Source organism: Sitophilus oryzae, unplaced genomic scaffold (assembly GCF_002938485.1).
Source record: "Sitophilus oryzae breed Bouriz unplaced genomic scaffold, Soryzae_2.0 scaffold_1576_pilon_pilon, whole genome shotgun sequence".
NCBI classification, from domain to species: domain Eukaryota; kingdom Metazoa; phylum Arthropoda; class Insecta; order Coleoptera; family Curculionidae; genus Sitophilus; species Sitophilus oryzae.
The window spans coordinates 2,714,891-2,737,988 of NW_022146254.1; the positions used below are offsets into that span (position 1 = coordinate 2,714,891).

The 23,098-nt window shown below is 31.5% G+C and overlaps 1 protein-coding gene across 2 annotated transcripts in view; it reads left to right on the forward strand.

Moving 5' to 3' along the window:
* LOC115879128 (protein yellow-like) overlaps positions 1 to 23,098 on the forward strand; it is a 66,026-nt gene that overhangs the window by 36,612 nt on the left and 6,316 nt on the right. For both annotated transcript variants that reach the window (XM_030895791.1, XM_030895790.1), the window contains 4 exons: positions 7,105 to 7,246; positions 8,846 to 9,349; positions 12,669 to 12,815; positions 21,435 to 21,714. In XM_030895791.1, the coding sequence (XP_030751651.1) occupies positions 7,150 to 7,246; positions 8,846 to 9,349; positions 12,669 to 12,815; positions 21,435 to 21,714 (1,028 nt within the window). In that variant the 5' untranslated portion in view covers positions 7,105 to 7,149. The remainder of the gene's footprint in view (positions 1 to 7,104; positions 7,247 to 8,845; positions 9,350 to 12,668; positions 12,816 to 21,434; positions 21,715 to 23,098) is intronic.

The window sequence follows — 23,098 nt, forward strand, 5'->3', positions numbered from 1 at the left end:
AATGCATTTAAAATATTAATGGTAATTTCAGTAGGGTAATTAGTATAGTTTTCACACATTGTAGAGGACGAAAAAAAAATTATACGGGGCAGGTCAAAAAGAAACTTTAAATACGCTTTTTTATTTTTTACCATCGAAACTCGAAAGTATAATAACAGGTATCATACCAACCATAAATAGAGTATATCAAATAAAAATGTTTTGAATTTTTACTGGAACCGACCCTTCAGAAAGAAAAAAACCAGATTTAAGTTTCCCTTTGATCTAGTCTGTATATTATTTCTTGGGTTTTTCTGCACGTGTGCAAAAACTATATCTTATAGAAAATTTTGGTTTGGTTTAGTTTGCGTTGAATTTGAGAGATATTATTCGAAAAATTATTAGTTTGGAAGAAAAGCGGCAACAAGAAGCAGAAAATAATAATATTTTAGTACAGTCTACTGGTCGCAGCGACCAGCCAACGACCAGGTCGTTAGTGGGCTTTGTATCATTACACAGGGTGTCCCAGAAATAAGTGCAAGTATTTTAACTGGTAGTATAGTTCGACCCCAGAAACACGCCTATGAGGTTTTTTTCGCGAAAAAAAAAATTGGAAAATTCGAAATTTTTTGAAAATTTTTTTGATTTTTTTTTTAGTTAAAAATATAATTTCTTGATAATATAGCAACATAGGTATTAGATTAAATTTACAAGAAAGAAAATCCAGAAAAGATCCAGTGGTTCTCAAAATTTTAGCAAAAAATATTTTTTGGAAATTTTCAAAGTAAAATAATTCCGGTATTTTGGACTTATTAGAAAAACGACAGAGAAAAGAGAAAATATGTTTCTTTTATCGAGATCTACCACCCCTTAAAATACTTATTTCTGGGACACCCTGTATAGATTTAATAGTATTTTTAGAAACTAAGAGAGTTCATAAAAGAGTAGCAGAGTGGTGTGAAAACCGCATCTTTGTAGCTCTTTACCCACAAACTAGCAACTTTATTAACACACGAAAACGAGACACTCTGTATAAACAATCAAAATATTTAATGTAAAAAATATTAAATTATATATTTTTTTAATTAATACCTAATTACAATTATTATAATAAACTTATGTAACGAACCACCAGGGATAACTTACCACGCTAACACAATTCTCTTTAATCATATTAGGTACCTATCTCAAAAATATAATTAAAAAATTGGAAAGGCAAAAAAAAAGTAATAATAACCTACAGCCTAAAGGAAATTGAATTTGCCACAGTTAAGTGGTCACAAAATGCGAAACTGCAAAACGCTGAACTATCAATTACATGAATAAATTTCTTGTGCATTAACGTATCAACAAAAAGGTGTACCACAGCAAGGCTACACAGATTAATTTGAAACTCGAATACGAATTTGGAAAGGTTTCTTACTAATCAAATAAGTATATTCTGTCATAGCGGTTGCAAAATTGTGCTCCACAATAAGTGCTTGTAGGGCAATGAAAAAAATCAAATTGGATTAATGTAATAGACTATTTATTTGTTTATTTATACCCATAATTAGGGTTGTCATTATTATAGTCTGTAAACATGATTCAGCAAACGAACCAGGTACTGAATACTCTAATAATGCTAAACTATGCCATTTAACTTTAAGAACAACTCAACATTTAATAATGTGCCGACGTAAGCGATCTTAAGTTTTGATAAGAAATAATACATTCCGTAAATACTATTAAGATTCAAATTATTATTAAACTAGCGTGTACACACGACTTCTTTCGCGTCGAATTAATCATTTGTAATGATGATAATAAAGCAAAGCAAGAATTTTCATTAACGCATACAAACTGAATAAAATGTTCTCACATTTATGTCAGCATGAGAAAAAACAATATGGCGGTATTATTATATAACTTGGTAATATTTGAGGGGTAGTTTTACATAGGAGTAGGGTGGTAGTAGTAGTAAGGGGTTTTCACACCCCAGCCCCTTTTTACGTCAAGAGGTTTAAGCAGAATCGTGGTTAATCAATCACCCAACTTTTTGGAACACCCTGTATGATTTTTAAAAAAAAATCAAAATATGTAAAAAAACAAAATAAATTATGCGTGTCCAAACGTTTTCCCGAAAAACTAACCGTTTTTTAAACAACAAATATTGTAATATTTGAGGAGCGTTTTCACGCTCTTGGAATTTGAGATTCGAGAAACCCCTCCTTATCGAACCTCTACACCCCACAGTCAATCCGTTTGCCAAAAATCAGTTTCAAACGTCAAGCAGTTTAGGCAGATTCGTGATTACGTGATTAAGAGTTTTTCTGAAAAATTCACTGGTTTTTAAATAAAAAATATTCTAATATTTGAGGGGAAACCACCCCAAACCAAACCAAACCAAACCAACCCCCTTAGAATTCGAGTTTCGAAAAATCCCTTCTTATCGAACCTCTACACCCTAAAGTCAATCCGTTTTCCAAAAATCAGCTTTTTACGTCAAGCGCTTTAAGCAGGATCGTGATTAATCAATGACCAGATTTTTCAAAACACTCTGTATAGATTTTTAAAAAATCTTAAAATATGTAAAAAACAAAATAAAATATACGTGTTTAAGCGTTTTTTCGGAAACTTGACCATTTTTTAAATAAAAGATATTGTAATATTTGAGAACTGGAATTTCGAAAAATCCCTTCTTATCGAACCTCTACACCCTAGAATCAATCTGTATGTCAAAATTGAGCTTCTTATGTTGAGTAGTTTGAGCAGAATCGTGATTAATCAGTGAGTCAGTCACTTAAGGATTTTATATGTTAGAACAGATTCTGTTTCATTGCCATTTCTCCCTACCAAATTGTCATCATGTATAGTATGTACAATGTATAGTAACCACAGTTATTCAGATTACCTATTATGTAGTATCCTAATTTCGCATCGTCTATGAATTTAATCTATAATCTGACAAATGACTTTGATCTCTAATATAAATATTCCATTAACTTTATTATTCTGTCAAATCCTTTCATATAACTAAGTTGCCTTTAACTAAATTGTGTTACACATTCAGGTGTTGAGCTGTTTCTTCAAATTTTTCTGCTATTTGTGGTTTATTTATTTATCTCTTTTTTATTTATGTAAGTTTAAATTAGGCTGTAAGAACTGCCATATAAGCCATCTCTATCAATCTTGATTTCATTACTTTCTAATATTGTTGTCCTATTTTGAATTTTAGCATCTGATTAGACCTTATACCCCTCTCGAACACTCTAATTGTATACCGGGTGCGTCTCAAAAGTGGCTCACCCCTATAACTTTTTCATTTTTTTTAGATAAAAAACGAAATTTGGTATTTTAGTATAGGACATAAATTAGGATTGATTGACGTATTCAATTGTTTTCGGTCACTTCCTGTTTCGCCGGAAATGACTACAACTTTTGATTTTTAAATGGCACTCTAGGTATATTTTTACTTTATTCGATAGAAAATGACATTCTGAATATAATGACATATCATATGTCGATTTTTGACATTTTTGCTTAAAACAAAATCGTATTTTAAATTTCAATCTAGAGTGCTATGACTTTTAAAAACTCTAATTTTTAATCAAACAGCCTTTGAAAAATAGATTTAATCATCTAATGGTTTTCGTCAAAAATGTAATTTAAAATTCAATCTAGAGTGCCATGGCTGTGTTAAAAACTCTAATTTTTAATCAAGGAGCATTGGGAAAATAGATTTGATCGTCTAATGTTATTAGTGTCTTGTCCTGGAAAGATAAAAGATGCGCGAATCGTATTTTTAATCATATCTCAATTTTTTCAAATGGAACAATGGTGACTCTTGGCATATTTGGAACAATCATTTTTTTACGAATAATTTGAATTTGGTATAACACATTTGGTATTTCAAATCAAATTGTCGTAATGAACCGCATGTTACAATTTCAAATAAACCTTATGCGAAAATACCAGAAGTTGACATATGAAAGGATTAATACCGAGGGTGTCATTTAAAAATCAAAAGTGGTAGTCATTTCCGGTGAAACAGGAAGTGACCTAAACAAGTGAATACGTCAATCAATCCTAATTTATATCATATACTAACATACCAAATCTCGTTTTTTTACGTGAAAAAAAAATTTAAGGGGTGTTAAAAGTTATAGGGGTGTCAAAAGTTATAGGGGTAAGCCACTTTTGAGATGCACCCGGTATAGTTTTCATGACCCATCTTTCATCATTCTTTTTACCATGTAACCATTGACATTTGGGGGATTTAATTCTGTAAATCAAGGTATGGTAACAATATGTCTTCTGTATTATCTACTCTTTCTTCTTGCGGTAACACTTTGATATACTTGTATATACAACGAATGGTCTTTGGAAATTTTGTTGCAGTTTCCCAGTTTCGTCAAAACTTGTACAGGGTGTCCCATTTTGGTTGAAATCATACGGTATCTCCGCCATTAGTGAAGATAGAAAGATGCGGTTTGCACAAATATTTTCGAAGATATGAACTAAAGTTATGTTTTCTTAAATGGAACACCCTGTATATTTATAAATTATATGATTTGGCTTGCCATAAGCTTCTCAAAAATATATATCATTCTATATTTATTTTCACTATTTACTGCAATATTTAGAAGTTTTTATTAAAAAATCATATTTATTAGTAGGCCATGACTTTGGCCATGATTGATAATAAATGAAAATAAAGAATTATTAACAACATACCGCTGTCTATCTCTTGTTTTATTTTAGGGGCCACTAATAAATTTTTTCTATAAATATTAGGAAAACTTAACTCTCTACCGCTATTTGTAAATCTTGGAAGTTATCGTACCGAAACTTTTAGATATGTTTTAGCTAGTTTACGTGAAATATACTTCCAGCAAGATGGGGCTTTCCCTAACAACTTTGAAAATATTAGAATTTTGTTAAATTATTATTTCTCAAATCAATGAATTGGAACCAATGCAATGGACCCATATGATGGCTTCCCTGATTCCTGGATTTGTCCGTTCTCGATTTCTGATTTTGGAGATTTTTAAAATATGAAATATTTCGTGGCAACTACAACAATGTCGAACACCTGGAAAATGTTTTAATAATGCAAGCTTTTAGATATATGCAAACCCATCCCGTTATAAAGAAAGAAAGATATATTCAGAGATTCAGTGGTAACAGTTCAAAAGTAAAATATATCAATGCCAAATAATATTTTAATGTGTGTATGACTATTTTAGTAAATACCATTTTGATTTTTATGTTATTTATCACGGCCTGCTAATAAAAAAATGATATATTTTAAATATTGAAGTAAATAGTGAAAATAAATATAGAGTGATATATATTTTAGAGAAGCTCATAGAAAGACGGATCATATAATTTATAAATATACAGGGTGTTCCATTTGAAAAGACATAACTTTAGTTCATATTTTCAAAAATATTTTTTCCGTAAAAAAATAGACTACGCCACTGTATTCTACGTAAAAAGTTCAATAGGAATCAATTTTCACTTTCTCGATATCATCCATAATAACGGATATACTGGGGCTGTCCCAAATTGCAAAATTTTCGAAAAGACCCTGTAGCTCGGAAACGAAGACGGCTATGAAAATGTTGTTTACAGCATCTTTCGTTTGACAAAAAAGTGGGACAGGTTTGTGCAAACCGCATCCTTTTATCTTTACTAATAACCGAGATACCGTATGATTTCAACCAAAATGGGACACCCTGTACATATACGCGGCTTTATAGTTCATAAAATTATGATTTTGATCCAAAAAATCATATTTGGTGCGAATTTGCCCTCTCTCACCGCTATTTAAAAAAGATCTGCCACTTCTTAGCTTGACCTACATTTTGTAGTAGAAAGAAATAACAATGGCAGAATGGATTTTTTCATCTATCAAAAAGCGCGTAATTGGTTAAATAAAAAATAAATAGGGTGCATATTTTCATCATATTAAGAAAAGATAAAAGAAAAATGGTGGTAAATAATGGTGCCCGGTGGGGTAGATGTACAAGCTGTCGTCTACCAATCTGAAGGTAGTGGGTTCGAATCCCACACCCGGCATTTCATCCGCCGACTATTTTTATTAAAATAGTTTGGGTACTACCGGAACGTTTGTCCGTTCTGTAGCTACGGGGTATCCGTGAAAGGGGAAACGATATTCTCTCGATGTTTTTCGTAAAAAATTAGACGACGCGTCCCATCAATAAAAATTCGACAAATTTGTAAATAACCAATAAAATGAGTGGGCGGAGCGATTTGCGGTGACGTACTCGTCAAGTCGAGGTATAAAATATATTGCTGTTTATTTAAATGTTTTTTGTCCGCATTCCTTTCATAGACACAGACCCAGCAGACGTACTTTAGGTCGACTCAGCCTTAAATGACTACTTGGGATTCACAATCCTAAAGTAATAATAGGCGGTTGAAGCGTAGTGCTAGCCACATTACCTGCCTTATATACCGAACGGCTCTAGTATGGCAAGTTGTACCTTGCTACTCCCAAAGCGTCAAACGCTATAAGGTCTGTTCCCAGAAGAATCCCTGACTAGTCAGCACGTTTCTCATTGGTTAAAATGCGTAGAAACCTGATTGTTAGTCAGGTGTCTACCCATTTCAACCAATAAGAAACGCGCTGACTAGTCAGAGATTCTTCTGGGAACTGACCTATAGACGGGAGCTATTATTATATTTATAAAAGAAAAATTAGTATTTTCGATTGACTAGAATTTACTTATTTTTACCGATTTATTTATAAATATTTTTCTTCTTTAGCTCTATGACTAACGGTAAGGAAAATAAAATAACGCCTTACATATATTTATTATATTTTATTTTTCTTTTGGATATTATATTTATATTGAATTTAAAAATTGATTGTTTTCGAATAATAGTGTATAATTTAAGATTATAACTACTGAGGATCTCATCACATCAATTAATAATCTAAGATAGCCACAATTTAAATTATTGTTTAAAAACAAATAGGAAAATTGGACGTGCTAAATTGATTCCACCATAAACCATTTTTAAATGACTCAATAGTAATAGTAAATTGTTTTCTTTTAATTTATTTTTTGGTGCACAAAACAACATTCTATAGTAATCAATATTTTTTCCTTTCAGGGAAGCTGAAATTTGATATCAAAATAGGAACCATGTTGGAGAAATATGGCCCTGGATAATTGGTTTTCAAACTGGCCCCCGCCATTTTTAGAGCAGCCCTATCAAGAACCCATTAAAAACTTATCAACCCAGTACCATGGAGGTAAACATTTTGGTCACATTTCTTTATATTTTCTTAAATTTTCTATTCGTATAACTATCATTGTCAAACAAATAGTATTTTTGATTCTGTAGTTGATATACAGGGTGCTACAAATTCGAGGTACAAGCATTGGTATCTCGGAAACCGTAATAGATACGAAGAGGGGTTAAATTGGGGCAAAGATGCTCCTTGGGATTTTCACCAAGATGCCATCCAAAAAGTTTTAAATATTTTAAGGATTGCTGAGTTTTTTGGCAAAAACTGATTTTTTTGAAGAACAATTTTAATTTTTCCTGTCGTTATTTTTTAGAAAATCAAAAAACTAATTGCACTTTCTCATATCCACTTTATTAGGGCTACCTGATAGTATTTTTGAGTTTTCAAATGAACCGATAATTTGTGAAATACAGAGGCCAACAAAACTATTTAATTATTATTTAAAATAATTTCAAGTCCGACTCTGTTTTTTTAATTCATTTAATCTGATTGTATTCATCGCAACAATATTGATCAGCGCTAATTAACATTGAATAAGGAAAATCAAGTCAATTGAAAGATTCCAGATCCAGGTCAGCAATTTAAAGATATTATTTTTAACTTTTTTATTGTGAATTTGAAATTTCAGGGTAAGATCTAATAATATGCATAATATTAATCGTAGTTATTATAAATATATCAAGTACAAACTAGTTTCTAATGCTCTACATGTTCAAAAGGGTTACCACCCTCCATAATGCACAAATTTATTTTTCGTTCAATTTTATTCATAGCTCTTTGAACAGATCTTCTTATACTTCCGAATGCATTTTGTACTCTTTATTGTAAATGTTGAAATGTATTAATTTCACTTCTACAAATGACGTCAAGTAATACTCCCCCCAATCTTTGGCGACAGACCCAGAAAGCTCGCTGGCCATTTTACTGCTCTACCATTTCCAATCCATCTTCCGGGGAAATGATTTGATTGTTTATATTTATATTATGTTTCATTTTATTTGTTTTTCCGTATTCAATGTTTTACACCCCGTCATTGTTAAATCTGAAAGCTTATCAATATTGTAACGATGAATAGATTAAATATTTAAAAAAAAACAGAGCCGGACTTGAAATTAGTTTAAATAAATTGTGTTCAAATGTCCAAAACAAAAAAACAAAATATCAAGTGCGGCATATCATTATACTCAGGAAACTGAGTTCTTTCAAAACCTGAAATAAAAAAGGCAGGTCAGTATTTAAAAAAAATAAGTTGACCACTGTATCTCACAAATTATCAGCTACTTTAAAAATCTAAAAATACCATCAGATAGCTCTAATAAAGTGGCTATGAGAATTCGCAATTAGTTTTTTGATTTTCTAAAAAGTAACGACAGGAAAAAATAAAATTGATTTTCCAAAAAATTCGTTTTCTAAAAAAAACTCAGCAATCCTTGAAATTTAAAAAAAATTGATGGCATCTTGGAGAACATCCCAAAAGGCAAGTTTGCCCCAATTTAACCATGTTCGTATCTATTACGGGTACCGAGATACCAATGCTCGGACCCCGAATTTGTAGCACCCTGTATAGCTGTGTTGTAATTCTTTATTATTTAATATTTACAGTTAAGCCTCCACCCATCCACCATTTTTTGCCGCTATTCATGTCCCTCAATGTGCTGCATCCACCAGAAAGAAAACCACAAACAAATCATAAGAACTTTGGCCAATCTGTTTCATTCCCTCCACATGTTCCCTTCAAAAAGAGAAAAAGCAGGCCCGATAATCAACAAAAAGCCCAATCCCACGTATCAAGTACGATTTTAGGATTCAACAATCCATTCGATGAAGATGTGTGGCCGAAGATACCAATAGAAACTGAAAACTTCAATGAAAATTCAAATTCTTGGACTAATGATGTATCGGTAGAGACAGAAAAACCAATTATTAGAAATTCGAGCAATTATATTCCTTATGAGGAAGAACATAAACTGAAACCGTTGGAGGTCACTGGGCATTTTAAGACATGGTACAGATGGAAAGTTTTGGATTTTGCGTATCCTTCAGCGTACGCCAGATCCAGAGCTATCTCCAACAAGCAGTATATTCCAGAAAACAATTTGCCATTAGGTAACTACACTTATTTTCATATGTTTGTTCATATACATTGTGTTTGAAAAAACATGTTCCATCTCTCGTGGGGAGATTCCCCACGTAAAATAAGATTTATTTCCTATATCAACATAGGTCCGATTCAGGTTTGTTTTGTAGCTATGGGAGGCTAAAGTCATCATTTTTTTTCGATTGATTCTAGTTTTCTTTCAAGGGTTTTTAACGATTCGAATGAAAGATAAAAATCTTGTCCCTAATTCGTGGTACCAAAATTGTTTTTTATGACGATGAGCGAACGAGTAAAGTTTCCTGTGCGCAAAAATAAACTCGCGTTTAAACAGCTTAATAACTGGGCCGGTCAGGCGCTGTGCACAATTTTAGAGGCCATAAGTGGGCGTGCTATGTGCGCAAACTAGTAACCTAACTAGTGCGCGACTCCGAAAATTGGAACCACGAAAAACAACTTTTGACGATAAGTTTATAATCTGTATAATCTGTGGTTAAAGTTACTATAAATGTTACATATTTTAGTATTAAAAAAGTGTCGACAGATTCACCAGGGACGTGACTATGGGTTATTACTGGAATATTTTTCTAAAAAAAGACATGTGGGCTACTGACTTTTTTTTTCTTGGTAGGAAAATTGCGTAAGCTGTTTAATGCCGATTAAAAATTTTATCTTGATATTTTGTCGATTTTGATCTTCTTCATGAGATAAACGCAATTTTTTTAATCACAATTAATAAAATAAAAATAAGATTAATAAATTATTTTTTAATGTATTATATTATTAAAGTTTATTAAAATTTATAAGTCAGTGCTACCTACAGCAAATTTAAGAAAAAAATAATGGTATTGATAATTACAAAAGAGCAATTTTTTTAAAGTTATAATATCCTGTAACATTAATACTATAGCATTACTATATATTTTATTACTAGCGTGTACCCGCGACTTCGTTCGCGTCGAATTAATCATTTGTAATGGTGGTGATAAAGCAAAGCAAGAATTTCCATTAACATACAAACTGGATAAAATTTTCTCACATTTATGTTAGCATGAGAAAAAACAATCGAGAAACTCCTCCTTATCGAACCTCTACACCCCACAGTCAATCCGTTTGCCAAAAATTAGCTTTAAACGTCAAGCAGTTCAAGCAGAATCGTGATTACTCAATGGTCATATTTTATAAAACACCCTGTATAAATTTTTAAAAAATCTTAAAATATGTAAAAAAACAAAATAAAATATAGGTGTATAAGAGTTTTTCCGAAAAACTCACCGGTTTTTAAATAAAAAATATTCTCTTAATTGAGAGGTGGTTTCACCCCCTTAGAATTCGAGTTTCGAAAAATCCCTTCTTATCGAACCTCTACACCCTAAAGTCAATCCGTTTTCCAAAAATCAGCTTTTTACGTCAAGCGCTTTATGCAGGATCGTGATTCATCAACGACCAGATTTTTCGAAACACCCTGTACACATTTTTAAAAATCTTAACATATGTAAAAACACAAAATAAAATATACGTGTTTAAGCGTTTTTTCGGAAATTTGACCGTTTTTTAAATAAAAAATATTGTAATATTTGAGGGGTTCGAAAAATCCCTTCTTATCGAACCTCTACACCCTAGAATCAACCTCTATGCCCAAAATTGAGCTTCTTGCGTTGAGTCGTTTGAGCAGGATCGTGATTAATCAGTGAGTCACTTAAGGATTTTATATATTAGTATAGATATTAATACTGTACTATAATATGCAATATTTATAGCAACTTTTTTTATATTTTTTGATAAGGAATCAATGAGTACCTACCTATTTAACACTTTGGTCAGTTAATGACTTTGGCCAGCTAATGACATCAAAAATTTTAAAGGTTGCTATTATACGGATTAGTGCAAATTAATAAAATAGTGTTTATATCATCAAGGAAACCGAAACTGACAAAATATCTAGAGACAAGTACTGTTTTAATCGACATTAAACGACCAACACAACTGTTTTTTAGAGATACCCAGAATCTCATTCAAATCGGAATATCTGTTCTTTTATATCTGAAAAAACGTGATTATTTTTTTAAAGTTTGATGCCCTCTAGCGGACAAACGAAGCACTTTTGTATAGAGGTAAATTATGTTCAATGAACTTATTTTGATTCGAAAAATACGTGGTGGTATGGAAATATTGGGACACCCTGCATACATATATTGTGTAGAAATTCTTCTATAAACGTCATATACCGTATGATTGAGAAAAAACGGCGTCCAGTTGTCTGGGAAATGACGATCGATGACATCTTCCATATAAATTTACATATAAAATGACAACCATCTTAATTTCATTGTCATCGCTGACCCCATTTTTTTTCGATCATACGGTATTTGGGCTGCACAAGAGGAAAACTATTTTCAAGTTTGATGAAGTAGCAAAAATTTATGTTATACCATGATTAACGTTAGAAGAAAAGAAATATTTTTGCCTTGCGGCTAGACAGTTTTTGTTAGCTTAATTTACATCTCATAACCGCAATTTAGAAATCTAGTTTATTGGGTTACAGTTAAATATTTTTAAAACGATAGTAAATAAAATGCATATAATTTAAAATAATACAAAAATCTAATTTGCTTAAAAGAGATCTGATCCGTTACACCTTTAGATAAAAAAATGTTTTTTAACACTTTAAATTTATTTTTATTAAAATTCAACCCAAAATTAAAAAATTGGTCAAGTGCGAGTCGGACTCGCGCACGAAGGGTTCCGTTCAAACCATACCATTCATTATCAGTATACAACATTAGACACTATAATATAATTATAAACTTGTTTTCCGATTTAGCTGAAATTTTGAATGCGCGTATAAGTAATTAAAAAAAATGAAGAAACACATTACTAAAAATTGTATTAATCAATAATAAATATGTAAAAATTAAAAAAAAACGATTAAAAAAAGTCGCCTTGACCAGGATTCGAACCTGCCTTACTACGGCTCCAATGTCATAGCAGCGTAAAGTCCTAACGCTTTAACCACGCGGCCACCGAGAACTTCGAAAGATTCTATGTAAAATTCTTACTTAAAAGATAATGTTTAGTGAAAGTACTTTTTATTTATAAACATTTATTTAATTCAGTGTTTTTAGTATTTGTTCGTATAACGGCAACATAGATACATTATCTGTAAAAATTTCAACTGTCTAGCTATAACGGTTCATAAGATAGACCTTTGTTACAGACGGACGGATAGCGAAGTCTTAGTAATAGGGTTCCCGTTTTTACCCGTTAGGTACGGAACCCTAAAATCGCTATGAAGTAGAAATAAAATTGAATAAGGATTTTGTTTTACAGGAATAGAGGTTTACAAAAATAGGATTTTTATTTCGATGCCAAAATGGAAACCCGGAGTACCTGTGACACTAGCACAACTACCGAGAGTACCTAAAGAAGAATCGCCGTTATTAGTACCTTATCCCAATTGGGAATGGCATTCAGAACGTATGTATTCTAACAAAACATGTATATAATAAATATTAAATTACATTCGATTTCATTTTTTACATGCAGTCAAAGAATATAGCTATGAATAATTATGCAGTCCATGAATGATGCTAATGATTACAAATGTATGTACCTAAGACAATATATTTTCCATATTATTTTCTTTTGTCAAATATTTATGATCGAAAATGCAATCGCACATTTTCTACGCAGACAGAAAATGTGTTTTGTCATTTCTTCATCTGTTTGACAGAATAAGTAATATTGAGCTTGCAATGCCTTGTTAGTAGATTCACTACAGTTTTCACAATTTTTCCGTCTTGGCTTATCTAGTCTGCCTAGAAAATTTCATCTACCATGGTCAAATACGTTTAAATAAAATATAAGGAGGGTACCGCTCTAGGTACCGCTTAAATTCCTGTTCCGATATTGAAGGATGGCTATAGAATTTCAATGCATTTCCTACATAAGTCTATCCTGGTGTTGTAGGAGGTTTGACTAAACAAGGATGAACTTATGTCCTGAAACCATTCAGACTCGATTTTCTGTCTTTCAATACTGGGACGTAAATCCTCTCATTGCTCTTATGGGGAGGCCGTCGTATATTTTATTTAAACGTATTCGACCATGGGTTTCCTGATTCTGCCCTTATGATTTGTTGGCCACTATACACTCTATTTTGCATCAATTTTTGTAACGCTGATGAGTCTTGCTTTACCCATTTCTTCTAGTTTTTTGTCACCCTTATGATCCTCGTGCCCTAGTATGCCATATGTATAAGATTAAACTCTCTAAATGTGGCACCCTAGTATAAAAATCTTTAAAATAAACATAACAACGTAATAAACAAAGAAATATATATAAGAATAGTACCTAACTATAGAATGAATACGATAAAAACCCAAGTAATAGATGTCATCCACAGAATCAAAGTGGCAATGCGCAGGGTACTTGGTAAGGAGGTACAGAAAGACCACGAAAATGACAGCATGGTATCTACGAAAAATTAAGAGACCTAGAAGAAAACCAAACCTAAAATGGGATTATGATATTAGGAAATGTGGAGAGATGACTAGGATCTGCATAACCATGCAAGAATAGACAACAATGGGCCCAATTACAAAGAGATTGTAAATATATGAGGCTATACCATAATTGGAAATGGTTGAAAATGCAGGAAATGATGATGGTTATGATTATGATTTGGAAAGAATATTTTTCAAATTTTATATTAATGGTTTAATCATTTTGAAATCTACAAATGAAAACCACAAAAATATAAATGAAAACCACAAACCTAATACCATCTGAAGATAATTATACTAATATAATCTCATACTTCTTCACTAACAGCGAAGATATTTTCAAAATATTCCAAGTAAATCAGAAAAGATACAATTACCCTTTATATTGCACAAGTTTATTAAAGAAGAAAACAATAAAAAATGTTTGTATTGCGTTCGGCAAATAGATAAAATAATAACGTTTTGGACTGTTTGCAAAATTATCTATATTGCAATTATATATTCGACAAAATAGAAATTGAACCAGTAAAATTAATTGTTCGTTTTCACGGGCGACTAGATCAAGAGGCGATCGTTTTTATACCCAGTTTTGTTACAACCGTTACAAAATCTAATCGAAATTTTAGGCTTCCAGTCAAAAAATATGATATAAAAAAGCCATATAAAATACTTTTAATTATTGCGAATTTTGCGTTTCTTTATTTTAAACGCAATATGGACATTACATTTTAACCAAAAGAAATGTAAATACCTATGTTTTTCAAGTGAAACTTCTTTACGCGCAATGAGAGTAAAAATTTAAGGCCGTGACACATGAGCTAGCGTTACGCGAACCGTCACGCCAAGGTCACCAAGTGTCACAAAAATGGTAACGATCTTAGAGCGTCGTAACTCTGGTCCTATGTGAGTTAGGGGGTTGAAACTCGGAATGTGGATGGGGCTCTCTAACTCGAGAACCAGCCCCTGGACAGCCCACCTGATGAAGGGTAGGCCCAGAAACCGGTTGTGGGAGTGGAGCTTGGTTCCCCCCTTTACGACAAGCAAAACAATTTTCTTTTTACTTTTTATTTTTTTTTTTAATTTTTTCTCTACTTTCGATTTTTCGAAATTAGAAAAAATACACAGCTAAAGGCAAGAAAATATTATTTATAATTAATAATATAAAATAATTAATAAATAAATAATTATTTTTTTTTATTACAATTAATTAATCTTCATACAATTTTATGACACCCGTATTTTTTATTTTACTTCAATTTCATCCCATTTTTAAAAAAAAATTAATCAATATTAAGAATTTGAAATTTACACTTTTGCAATCTCTGACGTCACCTATCAATAGTGTCACGGTTTGCCACCAGGTACAAAGGTAAATAAAAACCATTTTTCTAAATGTATTTTAAAGTAGATATAAAATTAATTGTAAAATAAAACTTAAGGAACTTACATTAAAATGATCTTCACATCAAAATCTCGTACTTGCTGACTTATTGTTGTCTTGCCGCTTCAAACCAGGCTCTTCGACGGCTTTCATCCAAAGAAACAGTTATAAAAACGTTTTCTGAAGAGCCTTCAGAGTTATTTAGACAGCCCTTCACAAAACAAACTTTAACACCCTTCATTACAAAAATAATAAAGAGGGCACAATAAAACAAAATTGAAAACTCAAAATATTTAACGCCAAACGCAAAATCCACAAAATACAAATCTACCCTCGAACCCTCGATTATCCGAACAGCTTTGGTAGTGTTTAGTGTTTCGATAAAAATGGCAGTAACCTGTTAATTATAAAAATTTAAGTTTTAATTTCTAGTAGTAAAAAATATAAAAGTAAATTTAATATTGGGGTAATAAAGAATAATCCTACATAAAAACGTATTTTTTAACGATCTTAATAAAAATAGAAGAATCTAACGTGATTTTAAGGTATATGATGTAAATACGGTAGCAGATAACTAGACACGCCATAATATTATTCTTCAGAGGTTCGCGCCCTCTGCAACTATTCAGTAAAATGCTGATAGGTGACGTCACAATTTTCTACGTATCATTTCGAACCAGTGAAATTTGTATTGAATTTGATTTATTATTTATTCCTTAATTGTAACTTCGTTGCATTTCTTTTTGTATTGAGGGAGTACTTTTTAATCACTTCAATTGAATTTTATATTAAAAATAACAAAAATTTACTATGGTTAAACACCGGAATATGGGTCGATTGGAACCAAACTCGGCACGTGGATAGAGGTACCCGAATGGAGTCTTCAGACGGACAGACAGACGGAAGTAAGAAGAACGTTTTTTTTCTTAACATATAAATTTTCGATATCTTTATGGAACAGTATTTCAGTGCTATAGACAATTCCCATTCCTAATTTTTATGAAATAAATTGTTTTATTGAATTACATCTACTGTACCTTATGTTTTTATATTTTTCTTTTTTAAACTTAATATAAATGAATAATAAAGGAAGGCGCACAAATAATCGACTTCGACCGGTCGACTTCAACTATCATGACTGAATTGGACCGGTCGACGGTCGCAACCATAGACTTAAAATAAAATATAGACTACACTATTTACATCTCAACGCGGACAAACAACCTTTTTTGTACACATGTTTACTTCTGGGTACAGTCGACCGAGCCTTCCTCATCCAGCCTATGTTGTCACGTCTTTAATATTATCAATATTTTTTTTTCTTGTTATACACATATATTGAGATATTAATACTATAGTTTAATAAAGTAGGTTTTAATATTCCATAGATGTATTAAATAGTCCTTATACTACTAAATTATAAGTCGGATACTGTTTAATAAGGATAAGTTCTTTACAATATGACAACACCGATTAGAGGCGAGGGAGCCTATTCATTCATTTATTACCTTGTAGTACGTGTCGCACGTGTGCGGTAAAGCTTTGTTGCCGCTATCTCCCCGGCTGTATTAACGCATTTTCTTAGCTTGTAGTCCTTAAGTGTTTATTTTATTGACTTTTTCTGTTCAAAAACTATAAAATATGGTTCACCAGTGCCAAATTTGCAAGAAATTTGACTTAAATAATCCATTTAAGTCTTGAAACGACTTTTGACCGGTAGGCAACTCTCAATTTACCCATTGGCAGTCAGTGGCGTTGTTGTAGAAAGGCGCTTATTTAGATAATATTTTAGTAAAATGTAAAATCTGAATTTTTTCTTTTGCATTACATTATTTACTTACTTACATTGTAACAAAATCATAATTATAACCCTGTTAATAATTAATAATGTTTTTATTAAAAATATATTCCGGTTTATTCTAAAATTATCTTCAGAATCTAAAATAACATACAAGAATTTTAAAATGATATTATATTATGAAACAATATTTTTTAATATACCGGGTCGTTTCAAAAGTGGCTCACCCCTATAACTTTTTTTATTTTTTCAGATAAAAAAACAGATTTGTATGTTAGTAGGTATATGACATAAATTAGGATTTATTGACGTATTCAATTGTTTTGGTCTCTTCCTGTTTCACCGAAATGATTACATCTTTTGATTTTTAAAGGCACCCTCGGTATATTGCTACTTTATTCGATAAAAAATGACACTCTGAATAGAATGACATATCATATGTCAACTTTTGACATTGTCGCTTAAAAACATATCCTATTTTAAATTTCAATCCAGTTTTTTTCAATCCACTAAGTTTTAATCAAGAAGCCTTGGAAAAATAGTTTTGATCGTCTAATAGGTTTCGTGTCTTGTCTAGGCCGGTTAAAAGATGTACAAATCGTATTTTTAATTATACATGGATTTTCAAATGGAACAAGGGTGACTCATTAGCATATTTGGAAAAAGCATTTTTTTATGAATATATTGATACCACACACTTGGTATTTCGAGTCAAATTGTCGTTATGAACCGCATGTTACAGTTACAATTAAACCATAGGCGAAAATGTCAAAAGTTGACATATGATATGTCATTCTATTCAGAGTGTCATTTTCTATCGAATAAAGTAGAAATATACCGAGGGTGCCGTTTAAAAATTAAAAGTTATAGTCATTTCCGATGAAACAGGAAGTGACCAAAAACAATTGAATGCCGTCAATCAATCCTAATTTATTTCATATACTAACATACTCAATCTTGTTTTTTTATTTGAAAATATAAAAAAATTATGGGGATGAGCCACTTTTGAGACGCACCCGGTATAATAAAGACAGTACCGAGTTAAATAAATGTAGTTTTTATTTTATCCACTTCCTATCACCTTCCTTGCTTTAATGGAACAGATTTATGTTTACTCTAATTTACATAATAAGACATCACTTAACCAGAAAAAAATTACAACAATCATATTTTTTTTCTCTCTCCCTGTCGCCGATTCTATTATATCTGTGGAATAGATCCTGTTTTGATTAATATTAGGGGTTGTAAATGTTTGACTAAAATTAATAATTTATTATTAATTTCAAAAATTACCTAATTTCGATTATAAAATTTCTTCTATAACGTGTATTTTATTATTTTTATCCTTTTTGGACTCTAAATTGTTTTTCCTAAACTTTTATTTAAAAAACCTGTCCTAAATCTTAATAAAATATAAAAAAGTTTAAATACGATATATTTTTAATTTAATTATAGCTTCATTAAAATAAAAAAAATACCCGGCTATGATACGGAGAGTTCAGGTGTACTTGAGAAACGAAAGACAGTGTTGTGTTTCTCGGCAGAGTCGTCAGGGAACGACCGTTACGACAGTGACAACCTATCTATCGCTCGTGTCGCACTCGTTATAACCTAAAACAATAACACAACAATAACAAGAGAGTGTCTGACCGCATGTTCCAGCTATTTATGAATGAGATGCTCAGTCTATATTTTATTTTAAGTCTATGGTCGCAACGGGTAGTGTTGGGCGATAATGGATTTTACCTATCGATAAGTATTGCAATTCACCTATCGATATATTTCAGTTATCGATATGTCGATAATTATCGATATGTCGATAATTATCGATCGAAATCCCATCTCTAGCGACAAGACGATTCGGTATGCTTCCTTCTTAATATCGTATTTGAATACTCATACTCAATTTACTTATTTTAAACTAAAATATAAAATAATATTTGTTTAAATATATTTTCTAATAATTTTACATAATACGCACACCGGAAAAATCTAGGGATATCATTTTATTAAAGTTATAAATAAATGTTTTGAATAAACAACCACATCGATTGAAACGAAGTAGTCACACTAGTTATTTCTAAATTTGGGATATTTGCAGAAGTGTTTGTGCATTTTTTGAAACATCTGTCGTGTTACCATATGCCAATGATATTGGGAGAAACTTCATTCTCATGCATGACAATGCACGGCCTCATACAGCCAGAGTGGTAAGTGAGTTTATCAATGCTCATCAATTAAACATCTTACCCTGGCCGGCACAATCTCCTGGCCTCAACCCCATCGAGCACGTATGGAACGCGGTCCAAAGAAGAATTTTGAGAATGGGTATGCCTCGTGAAACTCGTAGGGATCTGGTTCGGGCCGTGAATGCAGCGTGGCAGGCTGCACCTCAAGAAGAGATCGACAACCTGATCAGGAGCATGGAGAAACGATGTAGGGCTGTAATGAACAGTAGAGGAGGCCATACCCTTTATTAAGTAAAAATGGTTTTATCTTTTATTTTTAATTCACAGTTTACCATTAATGTGTGTATTTTTTTGAGTTCAATAAAAATCAAGGTATATTTGAAAAATTGGGTAAATTTCGCATTTTTATTTACGTCCTGTAAACTATTTGTTTATTTTAATTTTATTATATCAGAAATGCAAATAATAAAATCACTGACAATGGCTCGATAAAACTGTAATATCCCTAGACTTTTCCGGTGTGTGTATAAGCGTAGAAGTATCTAATAATAATCTAGACTATAATAAAACATTAAATTTTGAAATCAACTCATTTTATTTTACTTCTTTTACTTCTGTCATGTCGAAATTAGAAGGTCTGAAATGTCTACCTACATTCCTTCATCTCTGAAAATTTGAGATTTAGTAAAGCTTGAGCATACTATTTACTGTCACAAATCGTAAGACAATGCGTATTACAATACAATTTTGAAATTCAATTAAATATCTGCAAAAATATTATTGGCTAAACCATTTTACTAATAGATCTGTCGTCATTACTCTATGTTATTTCAATTAATCAATAATATATTTTTTCTAAACCTTCATCGTTTTAAAATAAAACAATAGATTTTTTTTATAAAAATGTATTTGTAAATTAATAATAATAATTCATTGTGAGTATCTTTTTATTCATCAATAATCAAAAAGCATTACTTTCTATAAAAACTAAATAAAAAAACGAAATAAGGAAGAGCAAGATATTAATATATGGCTTCATATTAAAACCAGATTAAACCAAATAATATCAAGCCGCACTACTTTTTATCCAAACTTTGCCAAATTACTTTCAAAATTCTTCTCTTATGTGAACGCATGCTTAACTAACCATGTTATTAATATTTTATCCTATTGTGATTACAATATTTAATATATTTTTTTTTGTTGTAATATACAAAAATTCATAAATATATTTTTTACAAATTACTTGTAAAGAAGTTTTTACGTATAAACCATTTTAGTATTATTACCGAAGATTATTACTATATTTTATAACACCACTTGGAACTGTAATATCCTAATCATACAGAGTAACAGATCATTGAATTGTTAAAATAATACACAATGTATACATGGTGCTACAAATTCGAGATACGAACAATGATATCTCGGTAAATCGTAATAGCTACGAACATGGTTAAATTGAGACAAAGTTGCGCTTTGGGATGTTCACCAAGATGACATCAAAAAAGTTTCAAAAAATTTCAAGGATTGCTGAGTTTTTTGGAAAAAACGGATTTTTTTGAAAATCAATTTTATTTTTTCCTATCGTTACTTTTAGGAAAATCAAAAAACTAATTGCACATTCTAATAGCCACTTTATTAGGGCTATCTGATATAGTATTTTTAGATTTTCAAATTAGCTGATAATTTGTGAGATACAGAAGCCAAATTATTAAAAAAAATAATAAGCCAATAAAGATGTTTTAAACATTTTCCATGTAGAAATTGTCTTTAGTAAAAATCTACCAAAAAAGTGCAAGACTTGCAAGAGTCTTGCAGTAAAGCTAAGACCAAGACTGCATCCTGCAAGACCACTATTAGGTATGGTGTACTATTAGACCAAGACCGAGACCATGGAAGTCTTGGTAGTGATCTTACTTTTGCTCATCACTCAATAATTAGAGCTTACGTTATATGATTACAGGAACTTAGGAACACAAACTTATTTAGCAATACTTGACTGTAATTCATGAATTGTAATAAGATGATTATTTTGGAAAAGGTAAAAGCCTTTGAAAACCATTTCCTTAATATATCACCCTGCAGGGTCAGTACATTATAGCACAGATAACATAATTATGTTATCTGTGATTATAGATTTAATTTTAGTTCCGCTTCCATGAACTTTTTCTGGGCGTTTTGAGCGTTTAAACGTTTTATAATTTCTACTATCTCTTTCAGGAACATGTGATGTAATCACCTCAGTGTTTCGAATGCAGGCGGATAATTGTGGAAGATTGTGGGTGTTAGATTCAGGAAAAATATCAATCACAACGGAAGAAGCTAAACAGCACTGTCCCCCAAAATTGCTCATATTTGATCTGGAAACGGACGAGCTTTTAGACAAATATGTTTTTCCAGATAGTTTCATCAAAGAAGACGGTCTTTATTCTAATATTATACTTGATATGAGAAATGATAACTGTGACGATATTTATGCCTATATGTCGGATGTATGGAGGTATGAATCGCTTTTTTCGAATATGATATCTAGTCGACTATAAAATAAATATGGTATCCAGTGAAAATTGGTTAAAATTAAAAGGGTCCTACATGTAACGATATCTGAGAAATTTGAACTGTACAGGATATCCTATTTTGATTGAAATCATACGGTATCTCCGTTATAAGTAAAGATAGAAGGTTTGAGTTTGCACAAACCTGTCCCGCTTTTTTGTCAAACGGAAGATGCTGTCAACAAAATTTTCATAACCCTCTTCGTTTCTGAGCTACAGGGTGTTATTGAAAACTGCAATTTGGGACAGCCCCCGTATCTTCGTTATTGTGAAAGGTATCGATAAGATAAAAATTGATTCTTGTAGAAATTTTTACGTAGAATACAGTAGCGTGGTCTGTTTTTCTACGGAAAAATTATCAACTAAAGTTATGTTTTTTCAAATGGAACACCCTCTATATTTATAAATCATATGTATCCGTCTTGCTATGAACTTCTCAAAAGTAAAAAACACTTGGGAAATAGTTATTTAACAAAATTCTAATATTCTCAAAGTTGTAAGGGGAAACCCCATCATGCTGAAAGTGTATTTTACGTAAATTTTGAAGGAATATCTAAAAGTTCCGATAAGATAGCTTCCAGATTTGCGAATAGCGGTAGAGAGTTAAGTTTCCCTGATATATAAAGTATTTATAATGGAAAATAAATTTCTTGCAGTTTTTAGGTATATAATAAAATTATATAAGAGTTTCTTGCCTTGAACTGCTAATATAGAAGTTAATTCCACGCTGTGTTCCTTTTCATTTTGTGGAAATACCCAAGATCACCTGATGATGGGGTGGGCCCTACCGGTAGTGAGAGCAGGTTGATCCACATTATGACGAACACAGCGTGGAATTAATTTCTATATTAGCAGTTCAAGGCAAGAAACTCTTATATAATTTTATTATATACCTAAAAACTGGAAGAAATTTATTTTCCATTATATATTTTGGGCTAGCCGAAAAAAGCCTTTATTTACTATCGATAGTTGTGCCTCGGTGGTACGAAAGTACTACAATTGCACGCAGGCCGCTATCTCGCGATGCGGGACTTAATATCTTACCGCTACTTTACGATAAGTCGGATTGATATATTCTGCGCTGTGCTCGTTGTTTTGTGGAAATACCCAAGCTCACCTGATGATGGGGTAGGGCCCCGAAACCGGTAGTGAGAGCAGGTTGATCCACATTATGACGAACACAGCGTGGAATTAATTTCTATATTAGCAGTTCAAGGCAAGAAACTCTTATATAATAAAGTATTTATTTTAGTAGCTCCTAAAATGAAACAAGAGACAGATAGCAGTATACTTATTATATATAATATAATTTTTTAGTATCTTTTCAAT